The sequence below is a fragment of the Leptonychotes weddellii genome, chromosome 11, assembly GCF_054177405.1.
Source record: "Leptonychotes weddellii isolate Sample4059 chromosome 11, ASM5417740v2, whole genome shotgun sequence".
Lineage (NCBI taxonomy): Eukaryota > Metazoa > Chordata > Mammalia > Carnivora > Phocidae > Leptonychotes > Leptonychotes weddellii.
In genome coordinates, this window is record NC_138379.1 from 76,351,248 (window position 1) to 76,371,631 (window position 20,384).

The 20,384-nt window shown below is 38.2% G+C and overlaps 3 protein-coding genes and 1 long non-coding RNA gene across 12 annotated transcripts in view; 2 read left to right on the plus strand and 2 right to left on the minus strand.

Annotated features, from left to right (window-relative positions):
• Positions 1-4,670, plus strand: part of PUS3 (pseudouridine synthase 3) — a 9,248-nt gene extending 4,578 nt beyond the window's left edge. For 3 of the 4 annotated variants that reach the window (XM_031025935.2, XM_031025934.2, XM_031025936.2), the window contains 4 exons: positions 1,697-2,121; positions 2,234-2,799; positions 3,698-3,888; positions 4,032-4,670. In XM_031025935.2, the coding sequence (XP_030881795.1) occupies positions 1,747-2,121; positions 2,234-2,799; positions 3,698-3,888; positions 4,032-4,342 (1,443 nt within the window). In that variant the 5' untranslated portion in view covers positions 1,697-1,746 and the 3' untranslated portion in view covers positions 4,343-4,670. The remainder of the gene's footprint in view (positions 1-1,696; positions 2,122-2,233; positions 2,800-3,697; positions 3,889-4,031) is intronic. The other variant, XM_006731327.2, reaches the window with a different exon arrangement.
• Positions 1-9,784, minus strand: part of DDX25 (DEAD-box helicase 25) — a 34,291-nt gene extending 24,507 nt beyond the window's left edge. The window contains exon 1 of the mRNA XM_081799145.1: positions 9,679-9,784. The gene's annotated coding sequence lies outside the window, so the exon portion shown is untranslated. The remainder of the gene's footprint in view (positions 1-9,678) is intronic.
• Positions 1-9,812, minus strand: part of HYLS1 (HYLS1 centriolar and ciliogenesis associated) — a 12,505-nt gene extending 2,693 nt beyond the window's left edge. For 2 of the 5 annotated variants that reach the window (XM_081799151.1, XM_081799148.1), the window contains exons 1-2: positions 9,679-9,812; positions 1,075-1,188 (exon numbers count right to left, since the gene is read on the minus strand). In XM_081799151.1, the coding sequence (XP_081655277.1) occupies positions 1,075-1,088 (14 nt within the window). In that variant the 5' untranslated portion in view covers positions 1,089-1,188; positions 9,679-9,812. Of the gene's footprint in view, positions 1-1,074; positions 1,189-6,048; positions 6,527-9,298; positions 9,368-9,678 lie in introns of those variants that run through there. The other 3 variants (XM_081799150.1, XM_081799149.1, XM_081799152.1) reach the window with 3 other exon arrangements.
• A 133-nt stretch (positions 9,813-9,945) lies between these two features.
• Positions 9,946-20,384, plus strand: part of LOC145716285 (uncharacterized) — a 48,411-nt gene continuing 37,972 nt past the window's right edge. Inside the window, exon 1 of one of the 2 annotated variants that reach the window (XR_014138867.1) lies at positions 9,946-10,056. This is a non-coding gene — a long non-coding RNA (uncharacterized LOC145716285). The remainder of the gene's footprint in view (positions 10,057-20,384) is intronic. The other variant, XR_014138866.1, reaches the window with a different exon arrangement.

Here is a 20,384-nt window from a genome sequence, read left to right on the forward strand (position 1 = left end):
ACTTAAACATAGAGGGGCGACTGGGTGGCTCAGTTGGCTAAGCATCCTACTCTTGATTTTGGCTCAGGTCATGATCTCATGGGTTGTGAGATCAAGCCCCACGTTGAGCTCCATGCTCAGCGCAGAGTCTGCTTGTCCCTCTCCCTCCTCCCTTCCACTTGCGAGAGCGTGCATGGGTGCGCTGTCTCAAATAAATAAACTCTTTAAAATTTCTAGAAATGGAGTAGGTGGGCCAAAAGATGTGTGTGCTCAATTTGCTGGCTGTTGTCAAATGCCCTCTGAAGAAGCTGTACTGATGGCATCTTCCAGAGCCTGTTTCTTCATTCCCTCTCCAAAGTGGTGCACTAGTGAACCTTCTCTGCAGTCAGTTTGGTAAAAAATAGTTCTCATCTGAATGGCATTTAAATTGAGTAGACCTGACCAACTTTTCATACATTTTTATAAGATTTTTTTCCCCTTTTTGTATGAAATGCTTTTCCTTTCCCATTTACCTCTCAGGTTGTTGGATTTTTTCTTTTTGATCCTTAAATTAAAACTAATGTATATACTCATAAAATACTTCTTAATTAAGCAGATTAGCCCTTTGCCATAATTATTTTTCTTCCAAGTTTGTTGTTTACCTTCTGATTTTATTTTTTGCTGGTACAACTTTCAATTTCAGGTAGTCACATTTTTGGTTGTCTACAGTTTCTGCAATTCTACAGGATCTTACTTAGAAATGTCCTTCCCATTCTAAGACTATAAAAAAGGTTTTCTTCTAGTACTTTTATAGTTTCATTTTTTTTGTATTTAAACTTTTAATCTATCATAGATATAAGAAACTCTCAAAGGCCAAAAACTAAATGAGCTACCAAGAACTAGATAACATGGCCTTAGAAGAGATTTGGAGACGATCCATAACTAAAGTGACCGTCAGTCACAGATTGTCTAGCACTGTCCCAATTTTAAGGATGTAGTACACTTGTACTACAGGAATGTCAACATCTTAATTACATTTTCCTGACTGACTCTTCTAACTGCTAGAGGTACAGAACATAAATTTGACTTAAAAAAAGGATCGTGATGCTTAATTACCTTTTTTCTGCCATCAAAACTGCTTAGAATTGGAAAATCTCGACTTCAGGCTCTATTTCCAATATGAAGTACAATCATAAGTTTCATCAATCAGGCTAGTCTCTACTGTAGCACCTTTAAGACAGAGCTGAGTGTTAGATGTTAGAACATACAAGCCACTAATTTTATCTGAAATACTGGAAAATTAGAAAAAGAATAGACACATACATACTATATGAACAGATTTTATGATTAAAAAGATTGGACAAGTGTAATGGAAAGTCAAAAAGAAATGTTTTAATGAAGAAATATCAGTAACATCAGTCCTTAAATCATCTCAGCTAATGAAGAAGAGAGAAATGGGATCTACATTTTCCCTGATTAAACTTTAACGATGCTACCTCTTTCTTATTCCCCCCCTCCTCTTCCCCTGTGAACTGGCCAGACAGGATGGAAAAGAAGAGTATCTGTGGATGATCAACCCATAACAATTAGGCTAATGCTTGTCTCCCTGGACAGAAGCAAAATATATCCTTTAGGCATTAAATTAAATCTTAGGTGCTATTTGCACATAATGGAATGATACTGACATCACCAAAGTAATCCACATTGAAACTGTTTTATCCTTTTACTCTCTTTTCAGGTCGAGTGGACCTATATGATTCCTTTATTCCTGGGGTTGGTTGTCTTATTATGGCTGAAAATGACATAGATAGAATCCAGACTGAGAAACTCCTAAAAAGAGTACAAGAACTGGAGCAGGAGGTACAAAGACTTAAAAAAGAACAGGCCAACAACAAAGACTCACATGTTAGAGAAAATTCTTTAGGAGCTGGAAAAGCTAAGCGTGCATTTGATTTCAGTGCTCATGGTCGAAGACATGTAGCCCTAAAGATAGCCTATCTGGGCTGGGGATACCAGGGCTTTGCCAGTCAGGAAAACACAAACAATACAATTGAAGAGAAACTGTTTGAGGCTCTAACCAAGACTCGACTAGTAGAAAGCAGACAGACATCCAACTATCATCGGTGTGGGCGAACAGACAAAGGAGTCAGTGCCTTTGGACAGGTAAGGGCCACTATACTCTTTCTCAAAGTAAGCAATACCAACATATTCTAGGTGTACATATTAAGAGTTCAGATTGTGTCTCCAAAACAAACATCCCTTTTTAATTCCACAGGTGATTTCTCTCGACCTTCGTTCTCACTTTCTGAAGGGCAGGACTTCAGAGGATTTTAATGTAAAAGATGAAATCAACGATGCTGCTAAAGAGATTCGTTACACCCACATTCTCAATCGGGTACTCCCTCCAGACATCCGTGTACTGGCCTGGGCCCCTGTGGAACCTAGCTTCAGTGCTAGATTCAGCTGTCTGGAGCGGACTTACCGCTATTTTTTCCCTCGTGCTGATTTAGACATTGTAACCATGAACTATGCAGCTCAGAAGTATGTTGGCACACATGATTTTAGGAACTTATGTAAAATGGATGTAGCCAATGGAGTCATTAATTTTCAGAGGACTATTCTGTCTGCTCAAGTACAGCTAGTGGGCCAGAGCCTGGATAATGAGAGATGGCAAGAACCTTTCCAGTTATGTCAGTTTGAAGTGACTGGCCAGGCATTCCTTTATCATCAAGTCCGCTGTATGATGGCTATCCTTTTTCTGATTGGCCAAGGAATGGAGAAGCCAGAGATTATTGATGAGCTGCTGAACATAGAGAAAAACCCCCAGAAACCTCAATACAGGTAAGTTAAAAACAAAACAAAAAAACAAGTGTTGCCTTTAGAATATTTTTAAATATATTAAATATTTTAAATAACTGAAGGTTAACATATCTTCCTTTCCCAACAATTGTCTGATTAACTAGGTCACTTATTTTGTCTTCATGAAGAATTTAATCTCTCTTGTAGAATGTTATGAACATGTAGGAGGGCTATCTTTTTCTTCTCTTGTTCTGTCCCATTAGTAAGAAATAAGTGTTTGGACCAGGCCCCTTAAATAAAATAACCTTCATTTCTAAATTTTTTTTCCCCTGAATTTATGTTGAGAGGTATTATTGTGAAGTTCTGTTAGGTGAAGTTTAAAAGTGAGCAAACTATTCATATTAAATCTTCCTTGCTTTATATTATTGGGTAGTCATACTATTGTACTTTTGAATTTTTCCTAATTTTCAGTGTCTGAAATGGTAGGAAAGATGGGAAGAATAGTCAGACTTTTCTTTTGAGAGGAGGCTGAGGTCAGATAAACCAACAATTCATTCCTAAGCAATGAAATCTAGTTTTTACTTCATACCATACAAAATTAACAAGTTTGGAAAAATATAAAAAATAATTTTATAGCATTATGGGTGAGACAAGTCAGCTCACTTCTAGGTGACCTGTTACCACTGAAATTTACCCTCTTTTGATCAAGCCTAACTAGTTGATCCATGGTTTGGTTTTTTTTTTTTTTTCTTTTAATTATAAAGTTGTTCAAGGTTAGGGATCTTTTTTTATTTTCTTAATCTGTTACTCAATACTGACAAAGTTTTCCCCTCCTTTTAACCCAATTACCTACCCTCCCCCCACCTTGTTCTTAAAATACAAGGCTGTTGGATGGCTGCTGTGTATTTTCATACTGTTTCTTGTCTCTTTTTCTCTCTAGTATGGCCGTAGAATTTCCTCTAGTCTTGTATGATTGTAAGTTTGAAAATATCAAGTGGATTTATGACCGGGAGGTTCAGGAGTTCAATGTTACCCATCTACAACAACTATGGGCTAATCATGCTGTTAAAACACACATGTTGTATAGCATGCTACAAGGACTGGACTCCGTTGCAGTACCCTGTGGGACAGGTATGACAGGAGAATCCTAGGATACAATTATTTACTAGAACCAAAGTTATATGGGGCATGGGGAGAGGTAGATTTATATAAAGTTTGGAGGTGATTCTGTTGTGGTAAAGCATCCATGTAATATCTGATTGTATATATTATAGGACCAAAGATGGATGGAGTGATAGAATGGAGAAATGTTAAGCCTTCTGTCATAAAGCAGACCAGTGCCTTTGTAGAGGGAGTGAAAATGCGCACATATAAACCCCTCATGGATCGTCCTAAATGCCAAGGATTAGAATCCCGGATCCAGCATTTTGTACGTAGGGGACGCATCGAGCACCCACATTTATTCCATGAGGAAGAAACAAAAGCCAAAAGGGACTGTAATGATACAATGGAGGAAGAAAATACTCTTTTGGAGAAACCAACAAAGAGAGTCTGTGTTGATCCCGAAATTAAAAGCATCAGTTAACCATAACAGGATCTAGGAGGCAACAACTAGCTAGTGGTAGGTGAATAAAAAAGAAATACAAGATAATATGTACTTCAAGAAGTCCTAAAATTCAGATGATCGGTTCTTTGAAAAAACAAAACAAAATACCACCCCCCCAAACCCAAAGACCATTAAGCCCTATAAAGGAAGTTCTAGCTTGAATAAGAGTTCAAACATTCTCATTCCTTCCCCAAAAGGATTAAGAGATCGAAGAAGCAAGAAGCAACTGTGAAATGCAGAGGAGTTTACATACACATGGAAACCTGTGCCTTGTGTTCAAATTCATTAAAGCCTGCTTCTGCAAGTGTCTAATTTGTTATGCTGTCTTTTTAAAAAGCAAATGAGATACTCATTACTCATCTGAATTCTCCAAAGAGCTTTGCCTGAGTGTCTTATTTTTTAAGAGAGAAATTAAAAATAAGAAATTTAGTCAGTTAAATATTTCGTACATTGCTTTATGAAAGGCACACTACCTGAAAGTGACCTAACTGAATAAAAGCACAGCATCTCTTAAAAAGCTTATCAGTCTAGTGCTGTGAGCCACAAATGGTCTTGGTTACACAGTCTTTTTTTTTTTATATATAGATTTTATTTATTTGAGAGAGAGAGCACGAGCAGCGGGAAGGGGGAGAGGGAGAAGCAGACTCCCACCTTGAGCAGGGAGCCCAATTCGGGACTCGGATCCTAGGACCCTGGATCATGACCTGAGTCAAAGGCAGATGCTTAACTGACTGAGCCACCCAGATGCCCCTATCTTTTTCTTCTTCACAACCTTTTTACATATGTAAAAAAAACATTCTTAGCTTAGTTCATGGGCCATATAAAAATAGGCCATGGAGTTTACCACCCCCTGGTGTAGTGGTTTAGGGAAAATTCTTACAAAGAGATTTCCAAGCTAAATCTTGCACAAGTAGGAGCCAGTTAAAGTGGGGATAAAGAAGAACTTTAAGTGTGTCCAAGGCAGAAGATGCAGTTTGTATAAAGCGTGAGAGATTTACCTGCAGGTAACTGTAAATACAGGAGTACAGCTTGACATTGACAAGAGCATAGTTTAGAAAAGGAAGCAAGGATCATGTTTGTAGAGTCCTGTAGGCCTTCTTAAAAAGCTTACATTTTATCTTGAGAGGCCACTGAAAAAAAAAATACAGGCCAGGACTGTGTAGCAAAAATACTGCTGTGGGTATGGTGTGGACTGGAAGAGGGCAAGATAGTGGGACCAGTTAGGAGGCTGTTAGAATAATTGAAGAATTAGATGATGATGGCCTAGACTAGATTTGTAGTAAGGGGGATGGAAAGAAGTAGATGAATTTGAAATTAAGAAAGGAGAAGCAACAGGGTTTTATGGTTGAATGAATGTGAGGTTCAAAAGTAGGGAGGCTTTCAGGATAACACCTAGGTTTCAGACTTAAGCACATCTGAGACACAAGGGTCAGGAAAATAAGGTGGGGCTTTATTCTCAAAGATGATAAGTAACCCTCAAAATACTATTAACACCAATATTTACTCAAAAGAGTTCAAAATTCTTTTAAAATGATATATTAGCTCTTATAGCCATTAAAATAATAAACATCAAGTGAACTCAGACCTTTTGCCTCAATAACAATTTTCATCACTGCAGAGTGTAATACTTCTGTACAGTTATGAAATAATTATACTGTATGTTTGAGATTCAAAGTTTTACTTACCAATCAACAAACAGTTTGTTCCTACTTAGGTTCAAAACCCCAGGGATACATATGGTTTATAACCTCAAGCTGCTGGCTAAGACAACATACAAGATAATTACAAACAATATTAACATACAGAGTAAACAGACTGTGTTAAGTTCCACAGAAGCTTAGTAGTGGGTGGGCCACAGAAACAAGACTTAACTGAAAAAGTTCCAGGTTTAGGATGTAAAACAGTGTAAGAAAAGTCAAGTGATCTTGTAGTACTGAAGACGACACATAATAGCTTTTACATTCTAGCAGAGCAGGAACTGGGAAAGATCCTCATTTTAGAGATGGAAAAATTGTGGTACAAAATAACTAAGGTTTATTCTTACTAGCCAATTGGCACAATCCAGGTCATCTGGATTTTGAATCAAGTCATTGGTTTTTGGAACCTGATGTGCCAACATTTCATAATGCCCTGAATGTTCTTAAAATATTGCTTTCTCCTTTAATTTTGATGTAAGGACAAACCAAAACATTTCATTTTTTTCAACTTCCTACCTTATTTCAGTGTACCTCCACTGCCCTTAGTTTTCGAGTTAAAGAAAAACCTGGAAAGAGAACGGAGTTTGTGAAATCACTATTTAAAAAACATCAACTCTAGGGGCGCCTGGGTGGCTCAGCCAGTTGGGCGACTGCCTTCAGCTCTGGTCATGATCCCGGAATCCCGGGATCGAGCCCCACGTCGGGCAGCCTGCTTCTCCCTCTCCCTCTGCCTGCTACTCCCCTTGCTTGTGCTCTCTGTCAAATGAATAAATAAAATCTTAAAAAAAATAAAAATAAAAACCATCAACTCTGAAGAAATGATACAGGGGACAAAAAACACTAACTAAAAAGCCATGCTTTGGAGATTCTACAGAAGCAAAGGAATTAGAAGATCAAGGTCTTAGGGCGCCTGGGTGGCTCAGTTGGTTAAGCGACTGCCTTCGGCTCAGGTCATGATCCTGGAGTCCCGGGATCGAGTCCCGCATCGGGCTCCCTTCTCCGCGGGGAGTCTGCTTCTCCCTCTGACCCTTCTCTCTCTCATGTGTTCTCTCTCATTCTCTCTGTCTCAAATAAATAAATAAAATCTTAAAAAAAAAAAAAAAGTTTAAAAAAAAAAAAAGATCAAGGTCTTATATCTTAAGTAAAATCCTTTCAAGGTTAACTAGACCATACTATCAAATCTAGTAGAATAAGCATTTAGTGATAATATTTTTTGATAACATGTTACTATAGATAAACTCAGGACAATCATCACAGATGAAGCAATGATGAATCCCAAAATGTAACTCTGCAAAAGTACCTAAGTTATCTGAGGGAATATTTGTTATAAATTTCAGCTTTTGACTCAAGGTATGGACTAATAACTGTTAGAAATAGGCCTTAGATCTTCCTTTCTTCATTGGAAAGATGGAATTATTCCAATAGGTGTTGAAGTTTAAATGAGATTATACATGTTATATATAAATATATAACATGTAATATATATGTAACATACATATATATAAATAAAATGGTGATTTGTGAGCAGTATTACACCATTTATTTCAATGTTCATGCAATACAAAACTACCTACTAAAAAATAAAGCAGGGACAGAAATGGAATAGGACTCTGGGCTAGGAGGATCTCCAACACTAAGCCCAAAGAGATTTTTTTATGACATATGTACTATACTGTAGAGTGATTAACCTGTTATCTTCTTTGCATTTAAATTACGGCACACTCCCATTCTTTTTCTTAAATGTATGAACATAGGTTATTTGTAAATAACAAAATATAAACTTTAGGAAGGCTGACAGGTAACTGTTTATTCTTTCTTTTTAATATAAAGGCCTGATAATCCTTTCCCTTTACTTAGGGGGAAACTTTCACATAGAAGCTAGAGCAGCTTATATTTTGCAGATTCTGATAATATTTTTTTTTTTTTTTTTTTTTTTTAGATTCTGATAATATTGACCAAAATACCCAACAGTACCTTCTCTTCAACAGTCTGGAGCAACTCAGTGTCCTAGGCTTAGTAGTTGCAAGTGAAAGGGTTTCAAGGGTGGAAGGGGAGGATTTTAAACTGGGATAGTGGTTGGATTCTAACCATTACAGGGGGGCTACTGCAGAGTTACAATAAATTCCTCTACTCTGAGGAGGTAAGCATGCAGCTTAAAGAACCACAACATCAGAACAAAACAAAACAAACACTGATGAAAGACAACCATAATCCAAAGAAACAACCAACTGGGGGGAACACTTGTAACAGATTCAAAATCACAAATTCAAATTCCTCTTAGAAAGCTATTAAAAGGTACACACACCAGAATAGGGGAAAGACAGATGACTTAGCAAAGAAATAATGACTAATACACATAGAAAAGGATGTTTAATCTCATTAATAACACAAATAAAAACATTAAGATACCCTTTTAGATTGGTAAGATTTTTCAATATCCAGTGCCAGTTAGAGGGTGGAGAAATAAGCACCCTTACACTGTATGCGTGGGTGGGTGGAGGATATCAATTTTTCTAGAGGGCAGCTTAGCATTATGCATCACAATTTAAACTGTACTACAATTTCTAAGCCATAATCCACTTCCAAGAATTACTCCAAGGAGATAAACTGAACAAGAATGCAAACATGTATACATACATGTAACCACCATCATGCTACTTTATAATGAAGAAACTGAAAAAACAGCTGTCCATCATTAGGGCATTGGTTAAATAATACACTGTACAGTACAGCAACTGCAAGAAATACCATACATCCATTAAAAATGGTATTTGACAGACACCTGTTCCGAAAATTCTAAGGCATAATGTGCTTTTAAAATGAATATGCTTTATTATATTCAAAATATACAATTATATAAATATTTTATAAGCATAATCATGCAAATATATATTCGTAACGAATATATCTGAAGGAAACCCAAATATGAAGTTTTCTTTTTTTTACGGTTATCTGAGGCCGATGGAATATCTAGTATTTTCTTCCCTTTTTTTCTTTATACGTTCGTACTTCTTGGATTTATTTCTAAAAACAATGAGGCTGTATAACTTTATAGTCAGGAAAAAAGGTGTATTTTCATCTGGGGTAGGACTATAGAGTTCTTCGATTTTCCACGCTATCTTAACTCATTAGGGACACAGGTGCACGCACGGTTACACCCAGAAGTTCACAAAGGGCGTAACCAGGGGTTGGGAAGACTCTGGTCCCCGCACGACAACAAAGACAATCGTGTGCCCACCTGGCCCCGGGCGTGGCTGTCGCCTCGGATGCTCGCGGCCTCCCGGGAACCCGGCTCCCTCGGCGGCACCGCCCCCGCCGCCCTCTGGGCCAGGGACGTGGGTGCCGCTGCAGCCGCCAGGCAGGCAGTGGACGCCGGACGCGCCGCGGGCGCCCACAGTGACCTCTAGGGACGCAGGCACTCCAAGGGCACAGCACAACAGTGCTTACACCTGCCTAAGGGAGCAGTAAACCTGGGTTCAGCAGGATCTCAGGGGTTTCCCAGCCACGCCAGGGGGGAAACTCCCATTCCGCGCTTTTCAAAACCCGACCTCTCCACAGCAGCGGGCAGCCGGCCCCCCTGGGCCCATTCGCTCCCTATTCCAGCCCCTGTCCGCTTACCTGCCCCGCCGAGGTCCGCTCACCGCACCAAGTCCCGCTGCCCTGCTAGCGCAGCTCCGCAGGGTTCCGTTAGCGTCCGGTAGCTCGCGCAGGCGCACAGCCCGCCCACGCGCCGAGGCCGCAGTTAACCGCCCCGCAGCCGCGGTTTAAACCAGAAGAGCGAACCCCAGCCCTCGGCACCGCCCTCCAGCCCTCCTATTGGCTCTGAGGGCGAGCGTCTTCCACGTCTACATTCTGATTGGTGCTCATTTTCTCTTGGCTTTCTCCCGCAGGCGGGAGGAAGCCCGGGATTTGAGGCACGGATCCGGAAGTGCTCGAACCCCCCCTTGCACTGGCGTGTTACCCGGAACCGTATCTGCGTCGCCTTTAGGCGCACGGGTAGGGAAGGAGGGGACTCTAAACTTCTTTAACGCTAGTTAGCTGGGTTTTGGCAGGGGCGCCTTAGCGTTCGGTCCACCTGAGTGGACTGCGTCTCCACCCTTCCCAACTCCAGGAGGCTGCGGTGGTGGGTGGCGTCGGAAGGGAAGGCTCTTGGAGCTCAGCTGGAGCCATCTCCAGCGATCCGCCTTTTCAGAAGGTCCACTTGGGGTCTGACCCACACAGGTTCTGTTTAAAAACACAGACGCGCATTGAGCCCTTTCCGTGGCTCACAAGGCTGTTTGACCCACTGCTGTGTCTCTTGTTCCTCCCGACGTTCCTCTGCACCCGTGCTCCAGCCACACTGACTTCTTGCTAGAACAGCACTCGCGGTTTTCCTCCAGAATGCTCCCGTCTACTCCCTTTCCATATCTTACTCTTTAAAGAACAATTTTTTTTTTTTTTTGTATATGTGCCCGTTTTGGGAATCGCTGAGGATGAGACCTGGAAAAGAAAATGCGTAGAGGTCCCCACGACTCAGTATTTCTAGTCACTGTCCTGCAACATAGCTAAACAATTTGTCCTCCGCCGTCTGAGCGTTCTGTATCCCACTTCACACAAATAGGCAGGTGCTGGTTGACAAATTTATATTATTTCTTAAATCCAGGATTCAGTGAGAGGGAGAGGAAAATATTTAATCCTTTTTGTCCAAACACTTTTCCCCTTAGTCTCGGGGCCTTTGCACGACCTCTAAGTCACTTTGGATTTGTTGTGCGGGAAGAAAAAGGAATAAACAAGATGGTACAAAGTGGGTTGTAAAGATTTGAATGACCCTTACGCCTAGATCTCCACTATCAACACTACTTTAGTGCCACACATGCTTTTCTTTCCTCATGAGCAATATCCCTTGTTCTAGTTTGGTCATCTTACAGCTGTATGACTTTTTCTTTGACATAAAATTTCCCCAATCAATCTGTCGTAGAAACAAGAGCACAGTCATTTTTCTTACCTACTGCTTTGATCATTCAACATAAACCCCCAGTTATTTTCTTGTTATCCTTTATGATAAAGTTTGATCTTTGAAAACCTTTAATCGATAACAACCTGAAGGATCTAACTCCTGTCATATTTCAAGTGGTATCTTTTGTTCAACTCAATTCTTGTTTTTTGGTGGATCACTTCATGCTCCAAATTTGCCTAGCTCTGATTTAATAATCTTCATGATTCTGTGCAATCCATTGAACCCAGGTCAAGAAACCTGAACTAAGGCCATCTAAAATAAGAGTATATGGGGAAAAAAATCCTATTCTTGAAAACCAAATTGCATCCTTAAAAACATTAAGGAAACTTCCAGACATAAAAAAAGTTGTATATAAGGAAGCCCCGTGAACTCAGTGCCTAGTTCCAATAATTATTAACTCATGATCAATCTTGTTGCTTCTATATCACTATCCACATACCTCCTCTTGTATTATTTTGAAGCAAATATCAGGCATCTGAAATCTATAAATATTACAGTATGATTTCTTTAAAAAAGGACTTTTTAAAAGCATAACCACAGGGCGCCTGGGTGGCTCAGTCGGTTAAGCGACTGCCTTCGGCTCAGGTCATGATCCCAGAGTCCTGGGATCGAGTCCCACATCGGGCTCCCGGCTCAGCAGGGAGCCTGCTTCTCCCTCTGACCCTATACCCTCTCATGCTGTTTCTCTCTCTCTCTCTCTCAAATAAATAAAATCTTTAAAAAATAAAAAAAATAAAAGCATAACCACAATACTATTATCACACCTAAAATATCTAAGGTTTTCCTTAATATCATCAAATAGCCAGTGTTTAATTTTCTACCTTCCCCCCCTTTTTTTCTTTACTTTGCTTGTTTGAACCAAGATCCAATCAAGTACACATGTTGTGATTGATCAGTCTTTTAAGTTTCTTTCATAAGTTCCTCCTCCACTTTCTTCTTGTGCAGTTTGTTGAAGGAACCATGTTGTTGGTCCTGTGGAGTTTTCCATAATCTGGATTTTGCTGATTAATGCAGTTTAATATGGTTTCCTTACCTTTTGGTTATAGCACAGCTCTCTTTCAGATGCTTTCCCTGCTTAGGTTTAACTGTTTATTAACCCAGCAGCATCTTTATCTTTGCGTTGAAATATTACTTTCAACTGGTTATATTGTCATGCTTAAATTAATCCCCCCTTTATGATATGTTTGCTTACCTCACCCCTTTGTTGACATTTTCAAACTCCTTCAACTGTAGCCCTCTCTTATCTGACTCATTATCTCCTGTCTCTGACATTTGCAATTCGTTCTTCTTTTAGTCTTGGAAATAGAACAACACCGGCCTAAGGAAAAGCAAAATGAAAACAGCTCTTTGGATGCTGCTGCCCCCTACCCCCCCACTTGTCCTCGCTCTATTCTCATTGCTGTTGTTCCACCCTCATCGGTATATTCAGACTGTACTCTCAGATGTTGCTAATGATCTTCCTAAGGGTCATCTCCAGTATTTTTGCTCGGTTCCCATCCTCTTTTATTTTTTTGAGAGTGTTTGATAATTTATTCAGTAAATATTTATTGAACACTGTTGACCTTAAAAGTAAAACTGTCAGTTATTTTGCCAGCAAAAATGTGTTTATTTGGGAATAGCAGGGGATTGCAACTCGGGACATGCAAGGTATCCAAAATGATGGGCAAGTACAGAGAACAAAGGAGAGGAATGTTCTTTTTATAAAGAAAAGGAAGAAGTTGGGAGGGGCTGTTTTAAGCAAAAAGTTTATTGGAATAAACTGGGAATTTGAAGTATTGTGGATTTTCATTGGCTGAGTTGTGATAGTCTCTCATTGGCTAGGCTGTTGCCAGGCTTGTAGGAAAAGCCTCCTTCCTCTTTCTGGGGTAGTCAAGTATAGGCTTCTTCTTGGGAATGCAAGGCACATCTCTTCTTGTTGGGGATCTACAGTTGACAGTGAGTAGTGGTAGGACACGAGACCTTCCCTTTGTGGCCCTTCAGCTCCATTTTAAATGAGGTATCCTTTATTTGGTTTCACGATACCTGTGTTAGATACTGTGCAATGTCTTAGTGATTTTATGATATATAAAAAGGCATGATCCCCCTCCTTTATGAAGCTTCCAGTTGGATTGAAGAAAATGACATCAAACAATCACAAATTATTGTAAAATTACAACTGTGTTCAGTGCTAAGGAGAGGCAAATGGTCTAATAAAAACATTTAATAATGGGGAAATTTAACATAGTGCCACTGAACGAAGAGCTAAAGGATGAGTAGGGGAAATGTGGAGGGGAGATATGGGGGTGAAAGGACATTTCTAGGCAGGGGGAAGAGCATTTGCAAAGGCCTATTGGGGGTGGAAGCTTGGAAGATTCAAGAAATTGAAAAAAGACTGGCAAAGAGACAGGGTAGAGATGAGACTGGAGAGGTAGGCAAGGGCCAGATTATGTAGGTCACGTAGGCCAAGACAAAGACTTCGATCTCTGTCCTAAGAACTATGGAAACTCACTAAAGTGAAGATTGGGATGCGTTATGTGACATACTCAGGTGTGCATTTGAAATTTTATCTTGGCTGCATCGAGGAGAATGCATTTCTCTACCCCAGAAAGAGGAAGGGGGCAAGATTATGTGAAGTCCAAATTGGAGGCAGTTGCAGTATTCTAGGCAGTAGATGGTTGTGGCTTAGGCTAGGATGGTAATAGCCAGAGATAGCAAAGAGAGGACAGATAGATTTAATGGATAAAACCCTAAATGACGTGACCATGAATTGGCTGGGGTTGATGTACGAAAGAGGTCATGGATTATTTGTAAGTTTCTAGGTTTTGCAACTGGAATCCATTTTCTGAGATAGGGAATACTGGAAGAAGACCATATTTTGAGAGACAGAGTTAGATTTGGGCATGGTGAATTTGAGATGCCCTTGAGATATTCAGGTGGAGGTAAAATTAGGCAGTTAGAAATCCGAGTGTAGAGGTTAGATGCAAGGTATGGCCTTGTGATATTTGCGTGTGGGTGGATAGTTATTTAAGTAGTGGGTGAGTATGAGATCTCCAGGACAGAATATAGAATGAAAAGAGAAGGCACACTACTCTCTTCTTGAAACTCATCCAGTGAACTCTTTGAGACTACCCTGTCCTGGTTCTCCTCTCACCTCTCCTCTTCTGACTGTCAACTGTTGCTGGTTTCCAAAGTATGGTCCTTTTTTTTTTTTTTTAAAGATTTTATTTATTTGACAGAGAGAGACACAGCGAGAGAGGGAACACAAGCAGGGGGAGTGGGAGAGGGAGAAGCAGGCTTCCCGCAGAGCAGGGAGCCCGATGCAGGGCTCAATCCCAGGACCCTGGGATCATGCCCTGAGCCGAAGGCAGACACTTAACGACTGAGCCACCCAGACGCCCCCCAAAGTATGGTCCTTTTTTCCCCCCCTTCAAGAGCTTAATAGTTTTTGTTGTTCTTAAGATTTATTTATTTGAGAGACAGACAGTGGGGGGAGGGGCAGAAAGAGAAGGAGAGAATCTCAAGCAGACTCCCCAGTGAGTGCAGAGCCCAACGTGGGGCTCAGGCTCACAACCATGAGATCATGACCTGAGCTGAAATCAAGAGTTGGACGCTTAACTGGCTGAGCCACCCAGGTGCCCGGAGAGCTTAATAGTTTTATTGCTTCCACTACTCATTTTATGTGAGATAATTTCAAAATCTTTATTTCCAACTCTTACCTCTTCCTGGTTTCTAAAATGTATCTTAGCTGTGTACTAAGATTTCTACATGAGTATCTTTGTCTTCCCAAATACAGCATATCTAAAATACTATTCATCGTTTCCCTCTGGATTCACCCATATGATATCCATATTCCTTTCAGTGGTATCATCATTTCCCCAGGCTTTCAACACTTAAGAAATTATCATTTTTTACGCTTTTTCATCCCCATATATCTTACAGTTATTAAGTTCTGCCATTTATTTCCTTTTAAAGCTTCATCTCTCTCACTTCCATTTCCTTTTTACTACTAATCACTAGTTCAGCCCTAATTATTTCATTTTTAGATTCCTTCAGTAACACATTTAATGATATGGAAGGATATGGCATAATAGTTAAGAGTGTAGGCTCTGAGGTCATATTATCTGGGCTCAAATTCTGACTCTTCCACTGCCTAGTTTTGTGACTTGGTCAAGTTATATAGCCTCTCTTTGATTCAGTTTTCTCACTTTTAAAATGGAGATGATAATCTGACTTCCTTCATATGGTTGTTGTGAAAATTAAATGGGAAAATGCATGTTAGCATAGTGTCTACCAAATAATAACTGGCTGCATTATAGATAGTATATAGTATAGTTGACCCTTGAACAACACAGATTTAGACTGTGCAGGCCAACTGATAATGTAGGGTTTTTTTTTTTAAATCTAAATATAGTACTGTAAATATGTTTTCCTTATGATTTTCTTAATATCTTCTTTTCTTTAGCTTACCTTATTTTAAGACTACAATATATAATACGTATGACATTCAAAACATGTGCTAGTCAATGGTTTATGTTATCAGTAAGGCTTCTGGTCAACAGTAGGCTATTACTATTTAAGGTTTTGGGGAATCAAAAGTTACATGCAGATTTTCGATTGTGTGGGAAGTTGTTGCAGGGTCAATTGCATGTGGTTTGAAAATATGTTCTTCTGCTCTGTAGCTTGTCTTTCACCCCCTTAATAGGGTCTTTCACCGAGCAAACTTTTACATTTTGATTAAGTTCATTTTATCAACTTTCCCTTTTATGGATCATACATTTAGTGTCGAGTCTAAAAAATCTTTTCCTAGCCCTAGAGCCCAAATATTTTTTTAAAGTTTTGTAGTTTTACCTTTTATATTTAAATCTCTGATCCATTCTGAGTTAATTTTTGTATAAAGTGTAAGACTTAGGTTGAATTTCATTTTTCCTATGAATGTTCAATTATTCCAGTATCATTTGTTGAAAAGGTTTCCTTCATTGAATTGCTTTGGCCCTTTTGTCAAAAATCAGTTGGGCATAATGATGTTAGTCTCTTTCTGGCGTCTCTGTTCTGTTTTATTGATCTATGTGTCTGTCCCTCCACCAGTATCTTACAGTTTTCATTCCTATAACTATGTGATAAGTCTTGAAATCAGGTTCCTCCTGCCTTATTATTTTTTTAAATTGTTCTAGCTGGCTTTTCTACTTTGTTTGCCTTTTTATATAAATCTTATAATAATCTAGTCTATAACTACAAGAAATCTTTCTGAGATTTTGATAGGAAATGTGCTAAATCTGTATATCAATTTGGGATGAATTGAAATCTTTACTATTTTGAATCTTTGAATCTATGAATATGGTATGTTTTCAGTTTATTTAGATCTTCTTTGATTTCTTTCATCAGTATTTTGTTTTCAGCAAATAATTCTTGAATGTGTTTTGTTAGATTTACAACTTAGTATTTCATTTTTTTAATTTAATGATACATGGTATTATGTTTTAAGTTTTGATATTCACATATTCATTGTTAGTGTACAGAAATACAACAGACTTTTATGTATTTATCCTGTATCTGCAGCCTTGCTAAATTTACTTATTAGTTCTTATTTATTTATTTAGGTAGATTTTTGGGGAATTTCTACATGGACAATCATATTATCTGCCAATAGGGACAGTTTTATTTCTTATTTTCCAATCTATAGTCCATTTACTTCCTTTTCTTGGGAATTGCACTGTGTAGAACTTCCAGAATTCTATTGATAAGAGTAGTGAAAGAGAATATCCTTGCCTTGTTCCCAATCTTAAGGTGAGAGCATTCAGTTTTTCATGATTAAGCATAATATTATGTGTAGGGTTTTGTTTTTTTTTTTGTGGATACTCTTTTTTTTTTTAAGATTTATTTATTGATTTATTGATTTATTTATATGCCAGAGAGAGAGAGTGTGAGTGCATGCACAAGCAGGGGGAGTGGGAGAGGGAGAGGGAGAAGCAGGCTCCCCACTGAGTAAGGAGCCCAATGCGGGGCTGGATCCCAGGACTCTGGGATCATGACCTGAGCCAAAGGCAGACGCTTAACAGACACCTGGACTACTCTTTATTAAGGTGAAGGAGGTCCCCTCTAGTTTTATTTTTCTGGGAGTTTATTTTTTTTAATCATGAATGGGTTTTGAATTTTATTAAATGCTTTTTCTGAATTGATTGGTATTATCACATGATTTTTTTCTTCTTTAACCTGTTACTATGGTAGATTACATTGATTGGTTTTTGAATGTTGAACCAGTCTTGCTTCCCAGAATAAACCCCACTTGGTCATGGTGCATAATTCTTTTTATATATTACTGGATTCTATTTGCTAATATCTGTTAGAGTTTTTTTGTACTTCTGTGCATGTGAGATAGTGGTCAATAATTTCTTTTTATTTTATTACATTTTTCAGGGAAGTATAGTTAGCACACAATGTAACATTAGTTTCAGGTGTACAACATATGATTTGACAAGTCTGTCATGGTTTTCTTTTCTGTACTATTTTCATCTTTTTTTTTTTTTTAAGATTTTATTTATTTATTTGATACACAGAGAGAGACAATGAGAGCAGGAACACAAGCAGGGGAAGTGGGAGAGGGAGAAGCAGGCTTCCCTCCGAGCAGGGAGCCCGATGTGGGACTCGATTCCAGGATCTTGGGACCATGACCTGAGCCGAAGGCAGACGCCCAACGACTGAACCACCTAGGCGCCCTTGTCTGGTTTTAATATCAGTGTAATACTGACCTCATAGAATAATATGCGAAGGACTCCCTCTTTAATTTTTTGGAACAGTTTCTGAAAGATTGGTGGTAAGGCTTGTTTAAATGTTTGACAGGATTTACCTGTGAAGTCATCTGCGCTCTGGATTTCCTTTGTGGAAAGCTTTTTGATTACTAATTTAATTTTTTAAATAGTTATAGAACTATTAAAATAATTTCATATTGGGTGAGTTGAAGTAGTCTTTAATTTTTGAGAAATTGGTCCATTTTGTCTAAGTTGTCAAATTTATTTGTATAGAGTAGTTCATAGTATTACCTTATTTATGTCAGCAAGGTCTGCGGTGATATCTCATGCTTCGTTCCTGATACTGGAAATAGCGCCGCCTGGCTGGCTCAGTCAGTAAAGCATGTAACTCTTGATCTGATACTGGAAATGTATTTCTTCTCTACTTTTTCGGTCTAACTAGAGGTTTCTAAATTTTATAGACCTTAATCAGCTCTTTTTTTTTTTTCAGTTGTTTTTCTGTTTAATTTTCATTGATTTCTTCTCTTATTATTTCCTTCCTTCTGCTTAGGGTTTAATTTGCTCTTGTTTTCCTGGGTTCTTCAGATGGGAGCTTAGAGTATTAATGTATAACTTTTCCTCTTTTCAGATGTATGCGTTTAGTGTTATAAAAGGATCACTGCATTAGCTCCTTTCTACAGATTCTGACATATTTTAGTTTTCATTCAATTCAATGCATTTAAAAATTTTTCCCTTGAAACTTCCTCTTTGATCCATGGATTATTTACTTATTTATGTGGTCTATGGATTATTAAGAATTGTTTAGTTTTCAAATGTTTGTAGATTTTCTTATCTTTTTGTTATGAGTTTCTGGTTTGATTCCATTGTTGTTGCAGGATGCACTTTGTGTGAGCTCAAGTCTTTTAAATTGTTTAGATTTGTTTGTGGCATACCTTAGTATATGTTCTCTGTGCACCTGAATTCTTATTGGTTCAAGGGTTCTGTAAATGTCAGTTAGGTTCTTTTGGCTGATTGTGGTGTTGCTAAATTTTTGTCTAGTTTTATCAATTTTTGAGAAACAGAAGTTGAAGTCTCCAGCTATAATTGTGGATTTGTCTATTCCTTCAGTTCTGTTAGTTTTTGCTTTACATATTTTGTCATTCTGTTGTTTGATGTATGCTTATTTAGAATTGCTCTGCCTTCTTGATGGATTGGCCCTTTTATAGAATGTTCCTCTCTGTCTCTGGTAATTTTCTTTGCCCCAAAGTCTACTTTATCTACTGTTAAGAACTACTGCTGTCTTTTGATTATTTGTATGCTATGTCTTTTTCATCCTTTTACTGTCAATATTATATTTAGAGTGAGTTTCTTATAGATAACATAGAGTTGCATCATGTTTGTTAATCCACTCTGCCATTCTGTGTCTTAATTGATGTATTTAGAACATTTACATTTAAGATAATTATTGTTATCTTAGGCTTTAAGTCAGCCATTTAACTTATTTTGTTTTTGTTTTCTATTTTTTCTGGTTTTCATTTGTCTTTTAGTTTTTCCTGCCTTCATGTAGATTACATGAACAATTTTTAGAAATCCATTTTGATTTATCTGTTTGCATTCTCTCTTTTTTCTTGAGTCTAATTGAAAGTTTGTCTATTTTGCTTCTTTAAAAAAAAAAAAAACCCAGCTCTTCATTGATCTTTTTTATTGCCTATTAAGTCTCTATTTCACTTACTTCCACTCTGATCTTTGCTGTTTCCTTCCTTTTATGAATTTTGAGCTTCATTTGTTCTTTTTCTAGTTTCTTGAGGTGTAAAGTTAGGTTGTATATTTAAGATTGTTCTTGTTTCTTTCATTCATCTCTGTAAACTTCCTTCTTAGAACTGCTTTTGCATCCCCTAAGTTTTGGTGTGTTGTATTTCCATTTTTATTTGTTTCAAGGTATTTTTTGATTTCTGTTTTGATTTCTTCTTTGACTTGTTGGCTGTTCAGTAGCATGTTGTTTAATTTCTACATATTTGTAAGTTTTCCAGTATTCTTTTTGTAATTGATTTCTAGTTTCATACCATTGTAGTTGGGCAAGATGCTTGATATGATTTCAGTCTCCTTCAATTTATTAAGACTTGTTTTGTGTCCTAACTTATGATCTGTCTTGGAGAATGTTCCATGTGTGCTTAAGAAAGATGTGGCTTTTGGATGGAATGTTCTGTATATGTCTCTTAAATTCAAATGGTCTAGTGTGTCATTTGAGGCCAATGTATACTTACTGATTTTCTGTCTGGATGATCTATCCTTTGGTGAAAGCAGAGTATTAAAGTCCCCTACTTTATTTATTTTTTATTTTTATTAAAGTCTCCTACTTTATTATTTATTATTGTATTGCTGTCTATTTCTCCCTTTAGGTCTGTAAATGTTTGCTTTATGTATTTAGATGCTCCTGTGTTGAGTGCATAAATATTTACAAATGTTATATCCTCTTGTTGGATTGAGCCTTTTACCATTATGTAATGACCTTCTTTGTCTTTTATTACAGTCTGTCTTTTTTTTTTAAAGATTTTATTTATCAGAGGGCGCCTGGGTGGCTCAGTTGGTTGAGCGACTGCCTTCGGCTCAGGTCATGATCCTGG